The following is a 19,660-nucleotide window of genomic DNA, read 5'->3' on the forward strand; positions in this document are numbered from 1 at the left end:
TAAGCTGTAGACCACACTATCTACCTAGAGAGTTTTCATCTATATTTTTTGTAGCTTTTTACATACCACCACAGTCAGAGACTGGCACTATGACAGCATTGAATGAGCTGTATTCCGCCATAAGCAAACAAGAAAACGCCCACCCAGAGGCGGCACTCCTAGTAGCCGGGGATTTTAATGCAGGGAAACTTAAATCCGTTTTACCAAATTTCTATCAGCATGTTAAATGTGCAACGAGAGGAAGAACTACTCTGGACCACCTTTACTCCACACACAGAGACGCATACAAAGCTCTGCCTTGACTTCCATTTGGCAAATCTGACCATTATTCTATCCACCTGATTCCTGCTTACAGGCAAAAATGAAAGCAGGAAGCACCAGTGACTAGATCAATAAAAATGTGGTCAGATGAAGCCGATGCTAAGCTACATGATTGTAAACTACTAATATGCTTGCTTCGAGGCAAATAGCACTAAATCATGCATGAGAGCATCAGCTGTTCCCGAAAGACTGTGTGATCACGCTCTCCGCAGCCGATGTGAGAAAGACCTTTAAACAGGTCAACATTCACAAGTCCGCAGGGCCAGACAGATTACCAGGACATGTACTCCGAGCATGCGCTGACCAACTTGCAAGTGTCTTCACTGACATTTTCAACTTCTCCCTATCCGAGTCTGTAATAACGACATGTTTTAAGCAGACCACCATAGTGCCTGTGCCCAAGAACACTAAGGTAACCTGCCTAAATGACTACCGACCCACAGCACTCACGTCTGTAGCCATGAAGTGCTTTGAAAGGCTGGTCATGGCTCACATCAACACCATTATCCCAGAAACCCACTCCAATTTGCATACCGCCCCAACAGATCCACAGATGATGCAATCTCTATTGCACTCCACACTGCCCTTTCCCACCTGGACAAAAGGAACATATGTGAGAGTGCTATTCATTGACTACAACTTAACGTTCAACACTATAGTGCCATCAAAGATCATCAATAAGCTAAGGACCCTGGGACTAAACACCTCCCTCTGCAACTGGATCCTGGACTTCCTGATGGGCTGCGCCCAGGTGGTAAGGGTAGGTAACAACACATCCACCACACTGATCCTCAACACAAGGCCCCTCAGGGGAACGTACTCAGTCCCCTCCTGTACTACCTGTTCACTCATAACTTCACGGACAGGCACGACTCTAACACCATCATTACGTTTGCCGATAACACAACAGTGGTAGGCCTGATCACCGACAACGACGAGACAGCCTATAGGGAGGAGGTCAGAGACCTGGCCATGTGGTGCCAGGACAACAACCTCTCTCTCAACGTGATGATTGTGGAGTACAGAAAAAAGAGGACAGAGCATGCCCCCATTCTCATTGACGGGGCTGCAGTGGAGCAGGTTGAGAGCTTCAAATTCCTTGGTGTCCACATCACCAACAAACTAACATGGTCCAAGCACACCAAGACAGTCGTGAAGATGGCACTGCAAAACCTATTCCCCCTCAGGAGACTGAAAATATTTGGCATGGGTCCTCAGATCCTCAAAAGGTTCTACAGCTGCACCATCGAGAGCATCCTGACTGGTTGCATCACTGCCTGGTAGGACAACTGCTCGGCCTCTGACCGCAAGGCATTACAGAGGGTAGTGCGAATGGCCCAGTACATCACCGGGGCCAAGCTTCCTGCCATCCAGGACCTCTATACCAGGCAGTGTCAGAGGAAGGCACTAAAAATTGTCAAAGACACCAGCCACCCTAGTCATAGACTGTTCTCTCTGCTACCGCATGGCAAGCACTACCGGAGCGCCACGTCTAGGTTCCAAGAGGCTTCTAAACAGCTTCTACCCCAAAGCCATAAGACTCCTGAGCACCTAATCAAATGGCTACCTAGACTATTTGCATTGCCCCCCCCCCCCCTCCTCCTTTTGCGCCTCTGCTACTCTCTGTTGTTGTCATCTATGCATAGTCACTTAAATAACTCTACCTCCATGTACATATTACCTCAACTAACCGGTGCCCCCGCACATTGACTCTGTACCAGTATCCCCCTGTATATAGTCTCACTATTGTTATTTTACTGTTGCTCTTTAATCACTTGTTACTTTTTTTCTTATTCTTATCTGTATTTTTTTAAACTGCATTGTTGGTTAGGTGCTTTTAAGTAAGCATTTCACTGTAAGGTCTACACCTGTTGTATTCGGCGCATGTGACTAATAACATTTGATTTGATTTGACATGAAGTCATAGAGACACACGTGCTGGACATTCTCTGCCTGCTGCCTGTCCTTTTCCCCAACAATAACACATTTATCCTAACTAGATGATGTGGTTCTAGCCAAGGCCAAAGCAGCAGACCTCCTGGTTAACCCCCTGGACCCTCGCAACGCTGACACACTCCGAGTCAAGATAGCTGACCTGGGCAACGCCTGCTGGGTGGTAAGTTTGTGTGTGTGTGTGTGTGTGTGTGTGTGTGTGTACGCACGCACGCATGCGGAGGTATATGAGTGTGTGTATAGGGTTCTCAAACCCTTTTCCTGGAGAGCTACCCTCCTGCAGGTTTTCACTCCAACCCAGTTGTAACTAAGCTGGTTCAGGTTTTCAACCAGCTAATTATTAGAATCAGGTGTGCTTGCTTAGGGTTGGAGTGAAAACCTACTGGACGGTAGCTCTCCAGGAACAGTTGGAGAGCCCTGGTGCACAGTATGTGTATGGGTGTTTTGCAATAGACACAGATGCATAATATACAGCATACAGTATAGTTTATCCATCTCTTCTCTCTCCCCTCTCTCTCTCCTCTTCCTCTCTCTTTCCCCTCTCTTCTCTCTCGCTCCTCTCTCCTCTCTTTCTCCTTCCTCCTCTCTCTTTATCCTATCTCTCTCCTCTCTCTTCCTCACTGTCTCTCAGCACAAGCACTTCACAGAGGATATTCAAACCAGACAGTACCGCTCCATAGAGGTCCTGATAGGAGCTGGATACAGCACTCCTGCTGACATCTGGAGCACCGCCTGCATGGTGAGCACACAAACACACACATGCCTGTGCACACACACACACATCAGTACTGACTGATGACTCTATCCGGTGTGTGTCCTGCAGGCGTTTGAGCTGGCTACAGGAGACTACCTGTTTGAGCCCCACTCTGGGGAGGACTACTCCAGGGATGAGGGTGAGTCTATACACACTGTTCTCCTAATAGACCAGCCTCATACTAAACACAATAGTACATGTTTATCTATGTAGTGATGTAGAAATAGCTGTTTAATATGTGTCGTTGTGTTGATAATGTGTTTAGACTGAGTAATTGTGTAGTTACAACTGTTGTAGCAGTGCTATGAGTCTGTAGTCATTTAGGCAGGTTACCTTAGTGTTCTTGGGCACAGGTTGAAAATGTCAGTGAAGACACTTGCCAGTTGATCAGCGAATGCTCGGAGTACACTTCCTGGTAGTCCATCTGGCCCTGCAGCCTTGTGAATGTTGACCTGTTTAAAGGTCTTACTCACAACGGCTACGGAGAGCATGATCATACAGTCGTCCGGAATAGCTGATGCTGTCATGTATGCTTCAGTGTTGCTTGCCTTGAAGTGAGCCTAGAAGTTAATTAGCTCATCTGGTAGGCGCGTGTTACTGGGCAGCTCGCGGCTATGCTTCCCTCTGTATTCTGTAATCTGACGGGTGTCGGAGCCGGTGTAGTACGATTCGATCTTAGTCCTGTATTGATGCTTTGCCTGTTTGATGGTTCGTCGGATGCCATAGTGGGATTTCTTATAAGCTTCCGGGTTAAAGTCCTGCTCCTTGAAAGCGGCAGCTCTACCCTTTAGCTCAGTGCAAATGTTAACTGTAATCCATGTCTTCTGGTTGGGGTATGTACGTACAGTCACTGTGGGGACGACGTCATCAATGCACTTATTGATGAAGCCAGTGACTGAGGTGGTATACTCCTCAATGCCATCTGAAGAATCCCGGAACATATTCCAGTCTGTGCTAGCAAAACAGTCCTGTAGCTTAGCATCTGCGTCATTAGACAACTTCCGTATTGAGCAAGTCACTGGTGCTTCCTGCTTTAGTTTTTGCTTGTAAGCAGGAATCGGGAGGATAGAATTATGGTCAGATTTGCCAAATGGAGGGTGAGGGACAGCTTTATATGCATCTGTGTGTGGAGTAAAGGTGGTCTAGAGTTTTTTTTCCCCCTCTGGTTGCACATTTAACATGCTGGTAGAAATGAGGTAAAACGGATTTAAGTTTCCCTGCATTAAAGTCACTGGCCACTAGGAGCGCTGCCTCTGAACGAGCGTTTTCTTGTTTTCTTATGGCCTTATACAGCTCATTGAGTGCGGTCTTAGTGCCAGCATCGGTTTGTGGTGGTAAATAGACACCTATAAAAAATATAGTTGAAAACGCTCTTGGTAAATGGTGTGGTCTACAACTTATCATGAGATACTCTACCTCAGGCGAGCAAAACCTTGAGACTTCGGTAATGTTAGATTTCGTGCACCAGCTGTTGTTTACAAATATACACAGACCGCCACCCCTTGTCTTACCGGAGGCAGCTGTTCTATCTTGCCGATGCCGCAAAAACCTCGCCAGCTGTATGTTATCCATGTCGTCGTTCAGCCACGACTCGGTGAAACATTTTATTTTATTTATTTTATTTTATTTCACCTTTATTTAACCAGGTAGGCAAGTTGAGAACAAGTTCTCATTTACAAACATTACAGTTTTTAATGTCCCGTTGGTAGGATATTTTTGTAATCCAGTGATTGTACGTTGGCTAATAGGACTGATGGTAGAAGCAGATTACCAATTCAAAGCACACACAATAGCACAATTGGTTAGTTCATCAAATTTGCAGCCATCTCCTCCGGCGCCATTGTTAAAACCTTCACATCCACACCTTCTCACTCCCTAAACCCCATCTATTCTGGCTCATGTTTGAATCCCCACCCGCCCCATAGCTCCACCATCCTGTCCATCCCTGAGTCTAGTCCAGTTGACCTCCTGCACAGTGTCACATCAACCCTCCTGTTGATCTCATGTCCAGCCACCCACATTTGACCCCATACATATTTCACCATACTATCAATATAAATGGCAAGTAGTAAATATGTATAAACAGATACTGCCATGATATCTTCATTGATGACAATGAGAGCCACTGAATTGTATTCAGTTAGAATCAGACCATTATTTGGTGATGAGTCTCTCAGATTGAAAGATAATAGATGCATGCTTCTCTACTCCAAACCCACTGCACTCTCTACTCCATCTCACCACCTCAGGTGTGGGGTCACTAACACTGAGCTCTCTGTCTCTACCTCTTTTTCACTTTCCCCCCTTTCCTTTTCCTCTTACCTCTCCCTTCCTTGCTTGTCCTCCTTTCTTCTCTTTTTTTCTCCCATTCCCTTCTCTCCGGTTCCTTGTCCTCCTATTTCTCTCTCCTTTATATTTTCTCCCTCTACTCCTCTTTTCTTATTCCTCCTTGTTCCCTCTATCCTTTTCTTCCTTTCCCTGTTCCTCTTCCTTCTTCCTTCCTCTCTCCTCTTCCTCCCCCTTCTCCTCCTCGTTTTCCTCTTCCTCCTTTCTCCCTCTCTCCTCTGTAGACCATATAGCCCACATCATTGAGCTGCTGGGCATTATTCCACGGCACTTTGCACTCTCCGGAAAATATTCCCGGGAGTTCTTCAACCGAAGAGGTAGCACTGGGGAAAGTGCTGGTGGGACGGAGACACACAGACGCCTGAGCGCACACACTGACTCAGACAGTCAGATGGACATACAGGAGTACAAATAGAGTGGAATGGGAATGATATAAGAAGTCCAAAAGCAATAAGGGGTTTTGCAGCAAATTACCTGGCATTCCAACACACCATTGTTGTGAACAGTAGTTAAAGATAGGAAGGCCATAAAGAGGGAATAGTACTGCATGTAATTCACACACACTATCAAACCAGTTTAGGCATAGTCCTCTCCACTAACTTCTTGAGAGACTTACTGTCCCGTCAGTCAGTCTGTCTGTCAGTCAGTGTGGTGTCTCCAGGCAGCAGTGTGTCCGTCCGTCCCTTCAGCGTGTGTGTATGTTTGTGATGTAATGCTGTGCCATGCCTGTTGTTTGGTGGTGTGGCCTGTGGTGGCCGGGGTTCAGATCACATCGCTCTGATCATGGAGCTATTGGGGAAGGTTCCACGCAAAGTGGTCGCCGCCGGGAAGTACAGCCGAGAGTTTTTCTCCAAGAAAGGTAACGTCACGATGAGTCACTACCCCAATGAGGCAATGACAGGAACAGTATATCTCTAAGTATTAGTACATGTACATACACAGTTTACACCATTGTTACACTTGTAACAAAGCTTGTAGTCTGCACACAGGTGGCTGGTGGCACCTTAATTTGTGAGAACGGGCTGGTGGTTACGACCTGAGCAGAATCAGTGGAATGGTATCAAATACATCAACCACATGATTTCCAGGTGTTTGATGTCATTCCATTCGCTCCGTTCTGGACATTATTATGAGCCATTCTCCCCTCAGCAGCCTCCACTGAGTCTGCAGCCGTCTGCAGTAGTATTTGTGGTGTGTGTCCACCTAGAAATACATACAATCCCTTAGAAATTGTGCCTAACTTTACACTTAGAAAAAAGGGTTCCAAAAGGGTTCTTTGGCTGACCCCATAGGAGAAGCCTTTTTGTTTCCAGGTAGAACCCTTTTTGTTTCCAAGGAGAACCCCTTTGGGTTCCATGTTGAACCCTGTGTGGAAAGGGTTCTACATGGAACCCAAAAGGGTTCTACTTGGAACCAAAAAGGGTTCTCCTATTCCTTTCTACCTGGCTGGTAGAAACAGCATGCTAGTCTGCTTCTACCCTGCTTCTCTCATGTTCTAGTCATGGGGCTCTGATATTCTGATTGATGCTCTCTCTCTCTCTCTCTCCCTCAAAGGTCTTGTCGGCTGTAAATAATGTCTTAATTCACTCCTTTTATCTCTCTATGGTGTTCATGTGTTCTGACTGACTCCCAGTCAGACACTGCTCCAGGCTCTTGATTTGCCTTTCTTGGGCTGTCTCTCAATAGTCAGAAGCTTGTTTCCTTTCCTTCATCTACACTGTAAATAATTATAAATAATAAGGTCAGTGAAAGGCAATATGTGAAAGCAATATGGGGAAGCCTTGCTTCCACCCATTCATTGTTGATGAAAGCAAAGACACATAGAAAGGATGCCACTACGGAGTATTGAGATGCAGCCCGAGTTCTACTCTCTCTTCTGTCTCTCTTTTTTTATTCTCTCTCTTTGTATTGCGCTCTCACTCTCTTTCTCATTGTAAGTCTTTATATAGCATCGCACTGTAACTTATTACTCTTCATTTCTCTCTCTCTCGGTCTTTCTCTCACTCCCTCCCCCCATCCCTCTCTCTCTACTTCCCACTATAGGTGAACTGAGGCACATCACCAAGCTGAAGCCCTGGTCTCTGTTTGATGTGTTGGTGGAGAAGTACGGCTGGGCACCAGAGGACGCCGGCCACTTCACCCACTTTCTGCTGCCCATGTTGGAGATGGTCCCAGAGAAGAGGGCGTCAGCTGGGGACTGCCTCAGCCACCCCTGGCTCAACTCGTAGCGACACCAGCCCCCCCCCCACTAGTGGCAGCCTCCACAACCTGCTCAAAGCCAGGTACTCGAGGCTGGAGAGAGAGCGAGAGGGAGGAGGAGGGTGTGGGGGGGTACAGGGGGCTCCCTTTTCTCGGTCCCGCCCTGCCTTATCCTGAGCCCGCCACACACATACACATAGGCATACACAAATGCAACACAGACGCCCACAGAGCCTCAGCAGAAGCCACAAAGCTGTCAAAGACCAGACAGAGAGAGGCTGCTCCCTCTGCTGTCCTCCCCGTAGGTCCCATACAACCCCTCACCGGAAGAATAGAGGGCCCCAGGAAGGGAGTTGGATGGAGTCAAACTCCCACAGTTCTAAACAGGCGGGACAGAGATCCCTACACAACATGAGCAGCCATGGTCAGGACAGTGTCTCCTACTTAGAAAGACCAATTCAGTCTAAACAGAGACTAAGCCACCCATATGAATGGGTTCTCTGCAATATCCTGACCAATTTTCTCCTGTCCAGTCTTCTCCGGAGCATAATGGGTTTCCCATTAGAAGTCAATAAGAACCTGTCAGAATGCTGACTGTGTGATTGCTCCATCTGCCTGACCTTACAGCAGCACAGCCCAAACCTGCTGAGGCAGAAGTGTGTTTGTGTAAATATGTGAGTGTTTGTTATTAGTGTGTGTCTACACTGCCCAGTCTGTAGGTGTGTGTGAACATCCCTCTCCTACAACAGAGGAGCAACAACACTTCCAGATTAGGAGTTGCCCTTTTACCCTACTCTTCCTCTCATCTCTCTCCAGCCCCTGCCCTACTCCCTCTCTCTGTAGGGGTACCTCAGCCCCGTACAGCCCCCTCCCCACCCAGCCACCAACACTGAGCTGCATGCCAGTCCCAGCCACTGCAGAGACACGGAGGGCAGCCAGCCCACCAGGGGTCTCCAGAACTGAACCGCTGCCACACAGACAGACAAACAGGGCACGGAACAAACAAAGATCCTAAAAGACTGATGATCGATGAACCGGACTGCTTCTTCTGTAAAGAGGTTTCTCTGTCGTGAAAAAGAGTGAAATGCATGGAGAGGCTGATTGATTGACAGGACGGGATGATGATGATGGACAGGTGTTACTTAGTTGTGCGTTTCATTGGTTCGTTTGTTTTTTATCTATGTTTTTGTTTTCTTCTCCTGTCTTTTATTTTGAAGGTGAAGGAGACACTTTTTGGTGCCTCGTGTGAGGATAGCGAAGTTCCTCATGTTCACTTTTTCATATCCTTCCTCCCTTTAACCGTTGACATTCCTGATCCGGTCACACCATTCCTTTCTTCCTCTTTATCCCAAAAACAATCCTTGAGTCCCTATGGTGTGGCAGCTTTACCAGATCTGATTATCCCCCTTATTACCTACAGACGAAACTCTCCATCTTTGATCCTGAGCTTCTCCAGAAGGGGTTCGTCAAATGGAGGTTGCACTTGTCTTTGTAGGATGTCGTTCAGGGATTTACCTTTTACCTTTTAGTCATTTAGCAGACGCTCTTATCCAGAGCGACTTACAGTAGTGAGTGCATACATTTTACTTTTTCGTACTGGTCCCCTGTGGGAATCAAACCCACAACCCTGGCGTTGCAAGCACCATGCTCTACCAACTGAGCCACACGGGAATTACCTTTGTACATAACTCTAAGATCCGGCTCCGGAGAGACGACCGACCGACAGATTTGAAACAAATGCACGCATCATTCCTAAAAGAGGCGGACACGGACACTGGCCTACGGACACTGGCCTGCACCCCCAGAGCAGATAGTGGCGAGAGGCTGAACCACTCTGGAGGCCACTAAGTGGAATGTGAAACTGCACCACTTTGTGGCTGATGAGGGTACTGCATTGATGCACTGCAGCATCTCTCAGTGCCAATGCTCCATACGTTCCACTCCACTGCTCTCTCACGCTCATCACAATTAAAAGTCCAGTTGCCTATTTTTCGCAATAAAATAAAAATGAGTATGTAAAGGGTGAGATATTTTTTAAACTATTTAATTTAATGTAAAAGAAGCAAATTTCTCTCTTGTGACAGTGACCGAATCTCGTCCTATTGAGGTGATTGTGTTGGTTTGTTTAGAGATGTTTTTAATTTCTTTTGTAATTATTATTACTGTCACTAGTTATTTTCTACTCAGTTGTTACCTCTTCCTCCCCTACTATATGGACAACGCTGCTCTGTTTGGACTCGTGACAGTGAAGACATTTTTTTTTTCAATTACGATTTTTTTTGTCACAAAAGCTCCTGATCTCACTCTCTCAGCCATGCTGACTGTTCTTCCTGACAGAATTGCGTCTTTTGTCTGTGTTTTTCATTGACAGATTTAATAAAATTGTAAATGAATGGAGTCCTCTGGCTTGTGGTCTTTGACAGTTTAGAGCAGTTTTCACTAAATACATCCTAACTCGTTTAAAAAGTAGTTATCCTCAAGACACAAGGAAAAGAGAAAATCAAAGTTTTTGATGCATTATTTAATGATCTAACCAGTATATGCATATAAAATATATTTCACTAGCGAGTGTAAAAATATAAAAAAATGGCAATGTAGTGTTATCATTCAGAATGGTGAGGTCAGTTGACTTGACACACCTTACTATATTCTAATACACACTAAAAGGAAGATTTTGCCTAGCCATCAGACATGATTCTAAATGCATTACCTTGTCCTAACAATACCCTGAGATTGCTAGAATGGTATAAAATGATATACTAAGGATTGTCACTAATTCAGATATGTTAACTCACTTCTATTTTATTCAATGGAAAAATAGTCTGTAGTGCTTACAAATAGTGTAAGCACAACATTCTTTTTTTTTTACACGGAAATCACATGGGCATTTAAGTATAAATGATGACTTACAGTTAATCTGACCAGCATGTAAGGTAAGGAACAGTTTACCAGGGTAGTTATTGAGATGTTTGGATCCCTTAATCAAGCAATGATTCACATTTCACAGGTAAAAAGCACACACTACACAAGGTATATTCAGTCAGTCACTAATGTAACATGCAGAGGGCCAGGATTTTTTACACACCATGTGACCAAGAAATACTCTGGGCCCTAAATATGAGACATCCATGGCTGTGTTTGAGAGCATCAATTCTGCTGACTGACCAACAAATCACCTTGCATCATACATATGATTTGTAGATACGTCAGTCTGCTCAGTCGGTGATGCTCTCAAACACTGCCTATTTCTGTGTTGCTCAGATGTAGTGGTATGCGGGTGAGGAGGGTCAGAGGAGGGAGGCAGCGTTCTTGAGCAGCAGAGGCTTGGCCAGCTCCAGTATGTCCAGGTTAGGGTCCAGAGACCTCCCCAGCCCCTCCAGCACCATGATGGCAAACACAATGGACGCAAAGTTACTCTCCAACTTCACCTGATTGAGGGGCAAATAAACCACAAGGTCAACAGCAGACTCATATACTGACCATTCAATAAATGAAGTCAATGTGAGATGTCTAGCCATGACTATTGATATTACAGAAAAGGTTGGTGGTTTTGAAACTAGACTCTCACTCCAGGACTGCTTTTATTTACCTTGTGGGTGATGAGCAATCCAAAGACTCTGGATAGCAAATCAGCTACTTGGACCTTCCCCAGTGAGAGAGTGTTGCTGAGGGCATGGTCCACCAGCTCTGCCATCTCCTTCTTGAACCGTGGCACGTCCTGGCACTCGTTGGTCCTGGCATGGTTCAGGATCAGCTCTGCCACCTGTTCCCCCTAAACACAACAGCTATGGATGTTAGAAGCTCATGACATCATTGGATACCCCATCACAATACTCAAGGCAAGTGAGAAGCCTCATAAACCCTCTTTGGCCTACTCTGGAGCAAGTTCTAAATTCATGTTTGTGTGTGGTGTGTGTGTCTCTCTCACCTGTCGCAGCACCACGGCTGTGAACACGGCTCTGAAGTTCCTACGGTCTCTGTCGCTGAGCTGTGCCACGATGCCAGCGTCCAGTAGCACCAGCTGCAGAGGGGCCGGGGCCGGCCTCATGCTCACCACCACTGTGTCGCACAGGTCCGTCAGGGTGACCCTTTCCTGGGGGTCGTTGTCCCCTCCGCCCCCGCTACGTTGGACCAGGATGTTACCTGGGTGCAGGTCCGCATGCACAAAGTTATCCACAAACACCTACACAAACACACATAGGAGGATACGGAGCTGGTAAGCTTGATTCAATGTTAAGAAAGAAGAAGGTATATGAAGGGTTTCAAATATGTATTTCCAGTTGCAAATGTCACAATGAGGGACACGCTTAGGCCCTCTCACCATCTTGAGAAGTGTCTCCACTCCCATCCTGGCAATTCTCTGTTTCACCTTTAGAGGGACCTCAGGTCTCAGGTAGTTGGAGATGGGCTCACTCTCCTGAAACAGTAAACAGGTTACTTATTCAATGGCGAAGGTTAAGTTCTCTCTTTCGACTAATATCATTAATTTGATTCAGTAATGCCCAGAGCAAGCAGGACCCACTACTGGCAAACGATGAACTGAAAGCTTACACAGAATATTCGTTCACTATAGGGGGCTTATTGGAGCTGACATTTGTGACTGAGACTTGTAAAAGTGTGCTTTAAACAATTGGCATTTGTGCCCGCTAGACATACAAATAAGATCATTTATAGATTCCTTTCAAACAAGGTCCAGTTGCGGCCGCAACTTGACTAAATTGTGAATGACTCTTGACGGAATGCAATTGCTTGACTGCCGTGAGGGTGATAAGCACAATATCGTTTGGCGAACAGCAGCAGCCCCCCAAACAATTAGTTCTCGAGTTCAAGTTTGTTGAGCAGAGACCGTGTATGTTTTGTTTCTACAACGCTGTGTCCATCATAAAATTCCCTAATCAATCAATTGCATTCATTCTAGCACCATGTGATCAACAATCAGTTGTCAGCATGTCTTCATTCTCTACGATGCCTGCAGCATGATCTATTTTTCTACGCGTACATATGATAGACAGTTGTTGGTCAGAGCACGTCGTCTGGAGCCGCTGTGTATTAATCCTGCTGTAGGACTCATTGTGGCCAGCAGGCCAAAACGTGACTCTTGACTCAGTAAAAAGAGTTGTTCAAAAAGAATGAATCGTTTGAACTGCGCATCACTATTATTCGACCTCTCCCATAGAGTTTTTGACTGGTGTTGTGTCATTACTTTCTTCTTCATATTTGGCATTGTGGTGAAGGTGCCGTCTCAACTCACCTCAAAGGTTTCCACTAAAATGGACCTGGTGACAAATGGTCGAAGAGGAGTTGGGAACTTGACAAAATCAACATCCTTGAAATTCTCCCGGAATCTTTCGATGTTATTGGCTTCAAACCGCAGGTCAATCTGCAGTAAAACAGGATATTCAATCCATAACAACTAAAAACTGCCCTTGAAATAGTGAAAACCTACAGCTATTAAATTGGCACTCAAAGTGTGTGTACTGGAGTTGTCTACCTGTTTGGTCATAAGCACCTCAAACTCCTCCACTATCTCAGGCAGGCTGAGCCATTTGAATCCAGGCAGACAGTTGATGAGCCAGCTGCCTGCCCTCATCAGTAGCATGTCAATCTCTACCTGTCTCCTGATCCCTGGATGAAGCACCTGGACAGAGAGAAGAGGAGGATATGAAGAAAGAGGAGGGCATTTATTGCATGTTGTTTCCTAACAAAATCATGTCCCATATATAATAAGTCAATTTGAGTACAGATATGCAGTTATTGGCACCTCAAAACATTTAACGAATTCCCTGCCTGTGACTTTTAGCACACCAACTCATTGTCACAGCCCTCTCTCAGGGACACAAATGCTGTAACTTTCAAACTCCTGCAGTAGGCTCCCCTTTCCCTCTAGAGCCTAGGCTATGGGTAGTAAACTGGCCCTTCACACCTCTGGCCCTAGAGTCATTCCATGTCAATTCAGAAACACCCCCCCCCCCCCAATTTCAGATTGTGCTGAAATTGTTTCTGTAGTTAGAAACAGATAAGATTAGCATTCCTGAAACATTATTTTGTTTAATTGTAATTTGATCTCTGAGAAATTAAGCTAATTGATTGCATCCAAATTGGCCCTTTAAAATTATTTGGATTCACATAATATTCAAATATAGTACCCAAAATCTGATTTGAACCAACATTTTTTCCTACCTGAGTAAGACATGAGGAATCCAATAAAATGGTCAAAAGCCATACAGTATCAGTTCTCTATATCTGACAAGTAATATGGGAATGCGGCTTGGAGTATTGCTTTTTCATCCTATGTAATGTATTCCCTGTGAAGCTAGTGTTGTTTTTTTCCCTGTTCAATTAACCATTGCAGTCGCTTGCATTATTAACCATAAATGAGTGTGAAAGTATCAGGTTTTGCCCACTAGATGCCGCAGTCCCTGCTATTGCCATAACTTTATCAATGTTGCTGGTCTCTTGTGTTTTTAAATAAATAACATTTTATTTGCAACTTTAGGTAGAAAACCAATAGCTTTTACTCATGATGAAAATAAATTGTGTGGTCATCCTCAAGTCAAGCCAGTCCTCCATGAAAGCAATTGCTTGACATCATGGGAAAATCAAAAGAAATCAGCCAAGACCTCAGGGAAAGAAATGGTAGACCTCCACAAGTCTGGTTCATCCTTGGGAACAATTTCCAAATGCCTGAAGGTACCACGTTCATCTGTACAAACAATAGAACGCAAGTATATACACCATGGGACCACGCAGCCATCATACCGCTCAGGAAGGATACGCGTTCTGTCTCCTAGAGATGAACGTACTTAGGTGCAAAAAGTGCAAATCAATCCCAGAACAACAGCAAAGGACTTTGTGAAGATGCTGGAGGAAACTGGTACAAAAGTATCTATATCCACAGTAAAACGAGTCATATATCGACATAACCTGAAAGGCCGCTCAGCAAGGAAGAAGCCACTGCTCCAAAACCGCCATAAAAAAAGCCAAACTACGGTTTGCAACTGCACATGGGGACAAAGATCGTACTTTTTTGTAGAAATGTTTGGCCATAATGACCATGGTTATGTTTGGAGGAAAAGGGGGGAGGCTTGCAAGCCGAAGAACAACATTTCAACCGTAAAACACGGGGTGGCAGCATCATGTTGTGGGGGTGCTTTGCTACAGGAGGGACTGGTGCACTTCACAAAATAGATGGCATCATGAGGCAGGAAGATTATGTGGATATATTGAAGCAACATCTCAAGACATCAGTCAGGAAGTTGAAGCTTGGTCACAAATGGGTCTTCCAAATGGACAATGACCCCTATCAAACTTTCAAAATTGTGGCAAAATGGCATAAGGACAACAAAGTCAAGGTATTGGAGTGGCCATCACAAAGCCCTGACCTCAATCCTATAGGATTAAATGTCGGGAATTGGGAAAAACTGAGTTTAAATGTATTTGGTTAAGGTGTATGTAAACTTCCGACTTCAACTGTATACTACTTGTCAGACATAGTTAACTGATACTGTATACTGGTGGTTGGGGTTGGGTGTGGGGGGGGGTCTGTGGGTGGCATCTGACCATGTCATTGGATGTTAGGTACTATATTTGGCGATTATATGAATCCAATAAATTCAAATAGCCAATTTGGGTGCAATCAATTAGATCCAATGATATTTCAACAAAATATTGTTTCAGGAATGCTAATTTTTTCTGTTTCTAACTACAGAAACAAAGGTAAAAGTAACCTACATATCATTACATACACACAAACTATCTTGGTCAAATAGGGGAGAGTGGCATTGTGCCGAGGTGTTGCTTTATCTGTTTTGTTAAACCAGGTTTGCTGTTCATTTGAAAAATATGAGATGGAAGGGAGTTCCATGCAATTATGGCTCTATATAATAATGTATACTTTCTTGAATTTGTTCTGGATTTGGGGACTGTGAAAAGACCCCTGGTGGCATGTCTGGTTGGGTAAGTGTGTGTGTCAGATCCGTGTGTAAGTTGACTATGCAAACAATTTGGAATTTGCAACACGTTTCTTAAAAAAGGAAGTGATCTTGAGGCGTCATTACAGACAAGGCTTCGATCCCAGGCTATGTCACAACCGGCCGTAACCGGGAGTCCCATAGGGCGGCGCACAATTGGCCCAGCGTCGTCCGGGTTAGGGGAGGATTTGGCCGGGGATGCTTTACTTGGCTCATCGTGCTCTAGCGACTCCTTGTGGTGGGCCGGGCGCCTCCAGGCTGACTACGGTCATCAGTTGAACAGTGTTTCCACCGACACATTGGTGCAGCTGGCTTCCGGGTTAAGTGGGCGGGTGGTAAGAAGCTCGGTTTGGCGGATCATGTTTCGGAGGACACATGACTCGACCTTCGCCTCTCCCAAGCCCGTTGGGGAGTTGCAGCGATGAGACAAGATCGGAATTAGATTGCAAATGAATATCACAAAATTGGGGAGAAAAATGGGGTAAAAAAAAGAAGTGATGCAGTCAGTCTCTCCTCAACACAATTGTTGTATGCTGCCTTTATGTATAGCTGTACTGTAATATGTGCAAGGAGCATACAGTGCATTCGGAAAGCAGACCCCTTGAATTTTTCCACATCGTTAAATTACAGCCTTATTCTAAAATGGATTACATTTATTTTTTCCTCATCAATCTACACACAATACCCCATAATGACAAAGCGAAAACAGGTTTTTAGAATTTTTGCACATGTATAAAAAATGAACACAGAAATACCTTATTTACAAAAGTATTCAGACCCTTTGCTATGAGACTCATAATGGAGCTCCGGTGCATCCTGTTTCCATTGATCGTTCTTGAGATGTTTTTACAACTCTATTGGAGTCCACCTGTGGTAAATTCAATTGATTGGACATGATCTGGAAAGGCACACACCTGTCTATAGTTGACACCACATGTCAGAGCAAAAACCAAGCCGTGAGGTCAAAGGAATTGTCCGTAGAGCTCCGAGACAGGATTGTGTCGAGGCACAGATCTGGGGGTAGCAAAAAAATGTCTGCAGCATTGAAGGTCCCCAAGAACACAGTGGTCTCAATCATTCTTAAATGGAAGATGTTTGGAACCACCAAGACTCTTCCTAGAGGAGTCCGCCTGGCCAAACTGAGCAATTGGGGCAGAAGGGCCTTGGTCAGGGAGGTGACCAAGAACCTGATGGTCACTGACAGAGCTCCAGAGTTCCTCTGTGGAGATGGGAGAACCTTCCAGAAGAACAACATTCTCTGCAACACTCCACCAATCAGGCTTTTATGGTAGAGAGGCCAGACGGAAGCACACGACAGCCCGCTTAGAGTTTGCCAAAAGGCACCTAAAGGACTTTCAGACCATGAGAAACAAGATTCTCTCGTCTGATGAAACCAAGATTGAACTCTTTGGCCTGAATACCAAGCGTCATGTCTGGAGGTAACCTGGCACCATCCCTACGGTGAAGCATGGTGGTGGCATCATGCTGTGTGGATATTTTTCAGCAGCAGTGACTGGGAGACTTGTCCGTATCGAGGGAAAGAAGAACGGAGCAAAGTACAGAGAGATCCTTGATGAAAACCTGCATAAGAGCGCTCATGATGTCAGACTGGGGCGAAGGTTCACCTTCCAACAGGACAACGACCCTAAGCACACAGCCAAGACAACACAGGAGTGGCTTCAGGACAAGTCTATGAATGTCCTCGAGTGGCCCAGCCAGAGCTCAGACTTGAACCCAATCGAACATCTGGAGAGACCTGAAAATAGCTGTGCAGCAACGCTCCCCATCCAACCTGACAGCGCTTGACGAGAACAATGGGAGAAACTCCCAAAATACAGGTGTGCCAAGCTTATAGCGTCATACTCAAGTCTTTAATTGCTGCCAAAGGTGCTTCAACAAAGTACTGAGTAAAATGTCTGAATACGTATGCAAATGTGATCAGTTTTTTATTTTTAATACATTTGCAAACATTTCTAAAAAACTATTTTTACTTTGTCATTATGGGGTATTGTGTGGGTAGACTGATAAATTGGAAAAAAGCAATGGAATCAATTTTAGAATAAGGCTGTAACGAAATATGGAAAAAGTCAAGGGGTCTGAATACTTCCGAATGCACTGCATACATTTCCATTCAGTCCTTCCCTTGTTAATAGCCTTGTTGCTCTACTTGTGCTGTCAGTTATCCATGTAGTTTCCCATTATGTCAATACAGTCCTCTGTTTGGAACACATTGGAGGTTGCCTCGTCTCTCTAACAGGAGATAGTTGTCAATAAGCCACAGACCAGCTTATTCTGGAGGCTCCACCCCAAAAAAAATGCTTTCCCTCATGTTGACTGATACCCACCTTAATAGCTACAGGAATCAGATGCTCTTTCTCTGTACCATCCCCATTAGGGGCGTCTGTGTCGCTCCTCTCCCTGGTTTCATGATGGCCCTCGTCCTCCTCATCCTCTTTCCCCTTCCACAGCCCCCTAAATGTCCCCAGGACACCCTTTAGTCCCAGGATCTCCCAGGCCTCCAGCATATCCTCTCTCTCCATCTCCTCCACCAGGGCCTGGAAGGCTGTGTCCTCCACGCTGTCCACCCTGGCCCATCCCCGGTACACCTGAGCCACGCATCCTGACCCCACAGGCTCCCTGCCCTCAAACACAAACAGCCTCCTCCAGCCCTCCCCGAATGCCCGGCGCAGACACTGCTTGGTGTGGGCCCAGCAGTGGGGACGCACACGCACGTGCAACCTGGAAAAACGTTTGCAGAAGTCCTGGGAGAAGATGTCCCTGCGTGTGCTGGCCCACTGGCCCAGCTTAATGAAGGCAGGACCAGAGGTCTCAGTGACCCACAGCAGGGCATCCAGCCAGCGAGAGGCCCAGTAAGAGGAGATGACAGTCAGAGGATAGAGCAACAGGAGCGGGCCGAACTTCAGGATTAACACCAGGGCGCGCAGGCTGAGGCGCAGGAAGAACACCAGCTTGTGCACCTGGACTTTGGCTACAGACTTCCTGTCTGTAGTCTGGGGTGCCAGGGAGGCCTCTTGGCATCTTGCCACACAGGATGTGGCATTCACTGCTCCCCAGCACAGCAGGGTGACTTTTGGCATCTGGGATAAAATCTGGCCTCTTTTGACAAGACATGTTCTGGTGCTAGGTATGAGTCGGACTCTTACAGAACTTCCAACTCTATGGACGGTGTACCTTAGGTTTAAGAGGAAGCTTCTGGCACTCAATGCAGCCATAACTATGATGATAATATCGCTAACACTTAATTTAAAAAGTAGATTTGAAAAAGTCTACAATTATAGATAAAACATTGTCCACAAGTTTTCACAATAATGACTAAACATAGATATTACTGTTTGGAAGTTATCCACATTATGGCTTAATTTGCTGACAGATATTGATAATTGGCTTCCAAACATTGCCCCTTAGAACTGCTTGCTCACAATTCCACAGATGCGTCATAGCTGAGGACAGACATAGCCCACCTATGTCCTCTTTGAAAACATGTCCCACTGCAAATCAAGAAGAATTCCAAGTAAGTTCAACTAGCCAGTATCAAAGGACTGCAAGGTATATTTTGACATTAATTTAAGGGGCTACAGTCGTTAAGCCTAGGCTATATAGCTGAAATGTGATACAGAGGCTTGCTTAGCTACGTTAGCTAGCTATTAGTAATATGACTAGTCTATTGCCATGTAAACACATATTACCTCAAAATGAGTACGTGACCAATCAAACCGTCATGTCCTTTCTTCAGTCAACATGCAGCACGCTCAACCCTAGCTAATATATTATCAAATCATTCAATAGAAGATATCAATCTCAACTAGCATGTATTTTCATTGAAACCATAATTACAAAACAACCGGCAACTTCCGGGTGTTTACGTCACTTTACAGGGGTGTAATCATTAATCTCAAATGTTTTCTTTTGCAACAGTAACTAGCGTTTCTATTGGATAGGTTCATCAAACAGGGCGGGACCTAGCCAATAGAAACGCTAGTTTTCGTTGCACGTTTGCAACTGTTTGGCGTAATGATTATACCCCAGATGCCGACGTCTTAAAGCGATAGGCACCTAACAAAAAAACAGCCACATCCATATAATAAGTTAATGGGTT

General features: G+C 45.3%; 2 protein-coding genes across 5 annotated transcripts in view; one reads left to right on the forward strand and one right to left on the reverse strand.

The window, feature by feature from the left end:
- Window positions 1-9,970, forward strand: part of LOC115192657 (SRSF protein kinase 2) — a 129,505-nt gene extending 119,535 nt beyond the window's left edge. For all 4 annotated transcript variants that reach the window (XM_029751412.1, XM_029751411.1, XM_029751413.1 and 1 more), the window contains 5 exons: window positions 2,322-2,437; window positions 2,906-3,013; window positions 3,098-3,167; window positions 6,141-6,233; window positions 7,418-9,970. In XM_029751412.1, coding sequence (XP_029607272.1) covers window positions 2,322-2,437; window positions 2,906-3,013; window positions 3,098-3,167; window positions 6,141-6,233; window positions 7,418-7,602 — 572 coding nt within the window. In that variant the 3' untranslated portion in view covers window positions 7,603-9,970. The remainder of the gene's footprint in view (window positions 1-2,321; window positions 2,438-2,905; window positions 3,014-3,097; window positions 3,168-6,140; window positions 6,234-7,417) is intronic.
- Window positions 9,971-10,079: 109 nt separating this feature from the next.
- Window positions 10,080-19,419, reverse strand: adck2 (aarF domain containing kinase 2). The gene is made up of 8 exons (XM_029751416.1): window positions 19,251-19,419; window positions 17,889-19,052; window positions 13,065-13,211; window positions 12,825-12,953; window positions 11,895-11,990; window positions 11,502-11,756; window positions 11,163-11,345; window positions 10,080-11,001 (listed from the first exon to the last, which is right to left on the reverse strand). The coding sequence occupies exons 2-8, from the start codon at window positions 18,774-18,776 to the stop codon at window positions 10,861-10,863; spliced, it is 1,839 nt and encodes a 612-aa protein (XP_029607276.1). The 5' UTR covers window positions 18,777-19,052; window positions 19,251-19,419; the 3' UTR covers window positions 10,080-10,860.
- Between the last annotated feature and the right edge of the window lie 241 nt (window positions 19,420-19,660).

This window comes from Salmo trutta, chromosome 4 (assembly GCF_901001165.1).
Source record: "Salmo trutta chromosome 4, fSalTru1.1, whole genome shotgun sequence".
NCBI lineage: Eukaryota > Metazoa > Chordata > Actinopteri > Salmoniformes > Salmonidae > Salmo > Salmo trutta.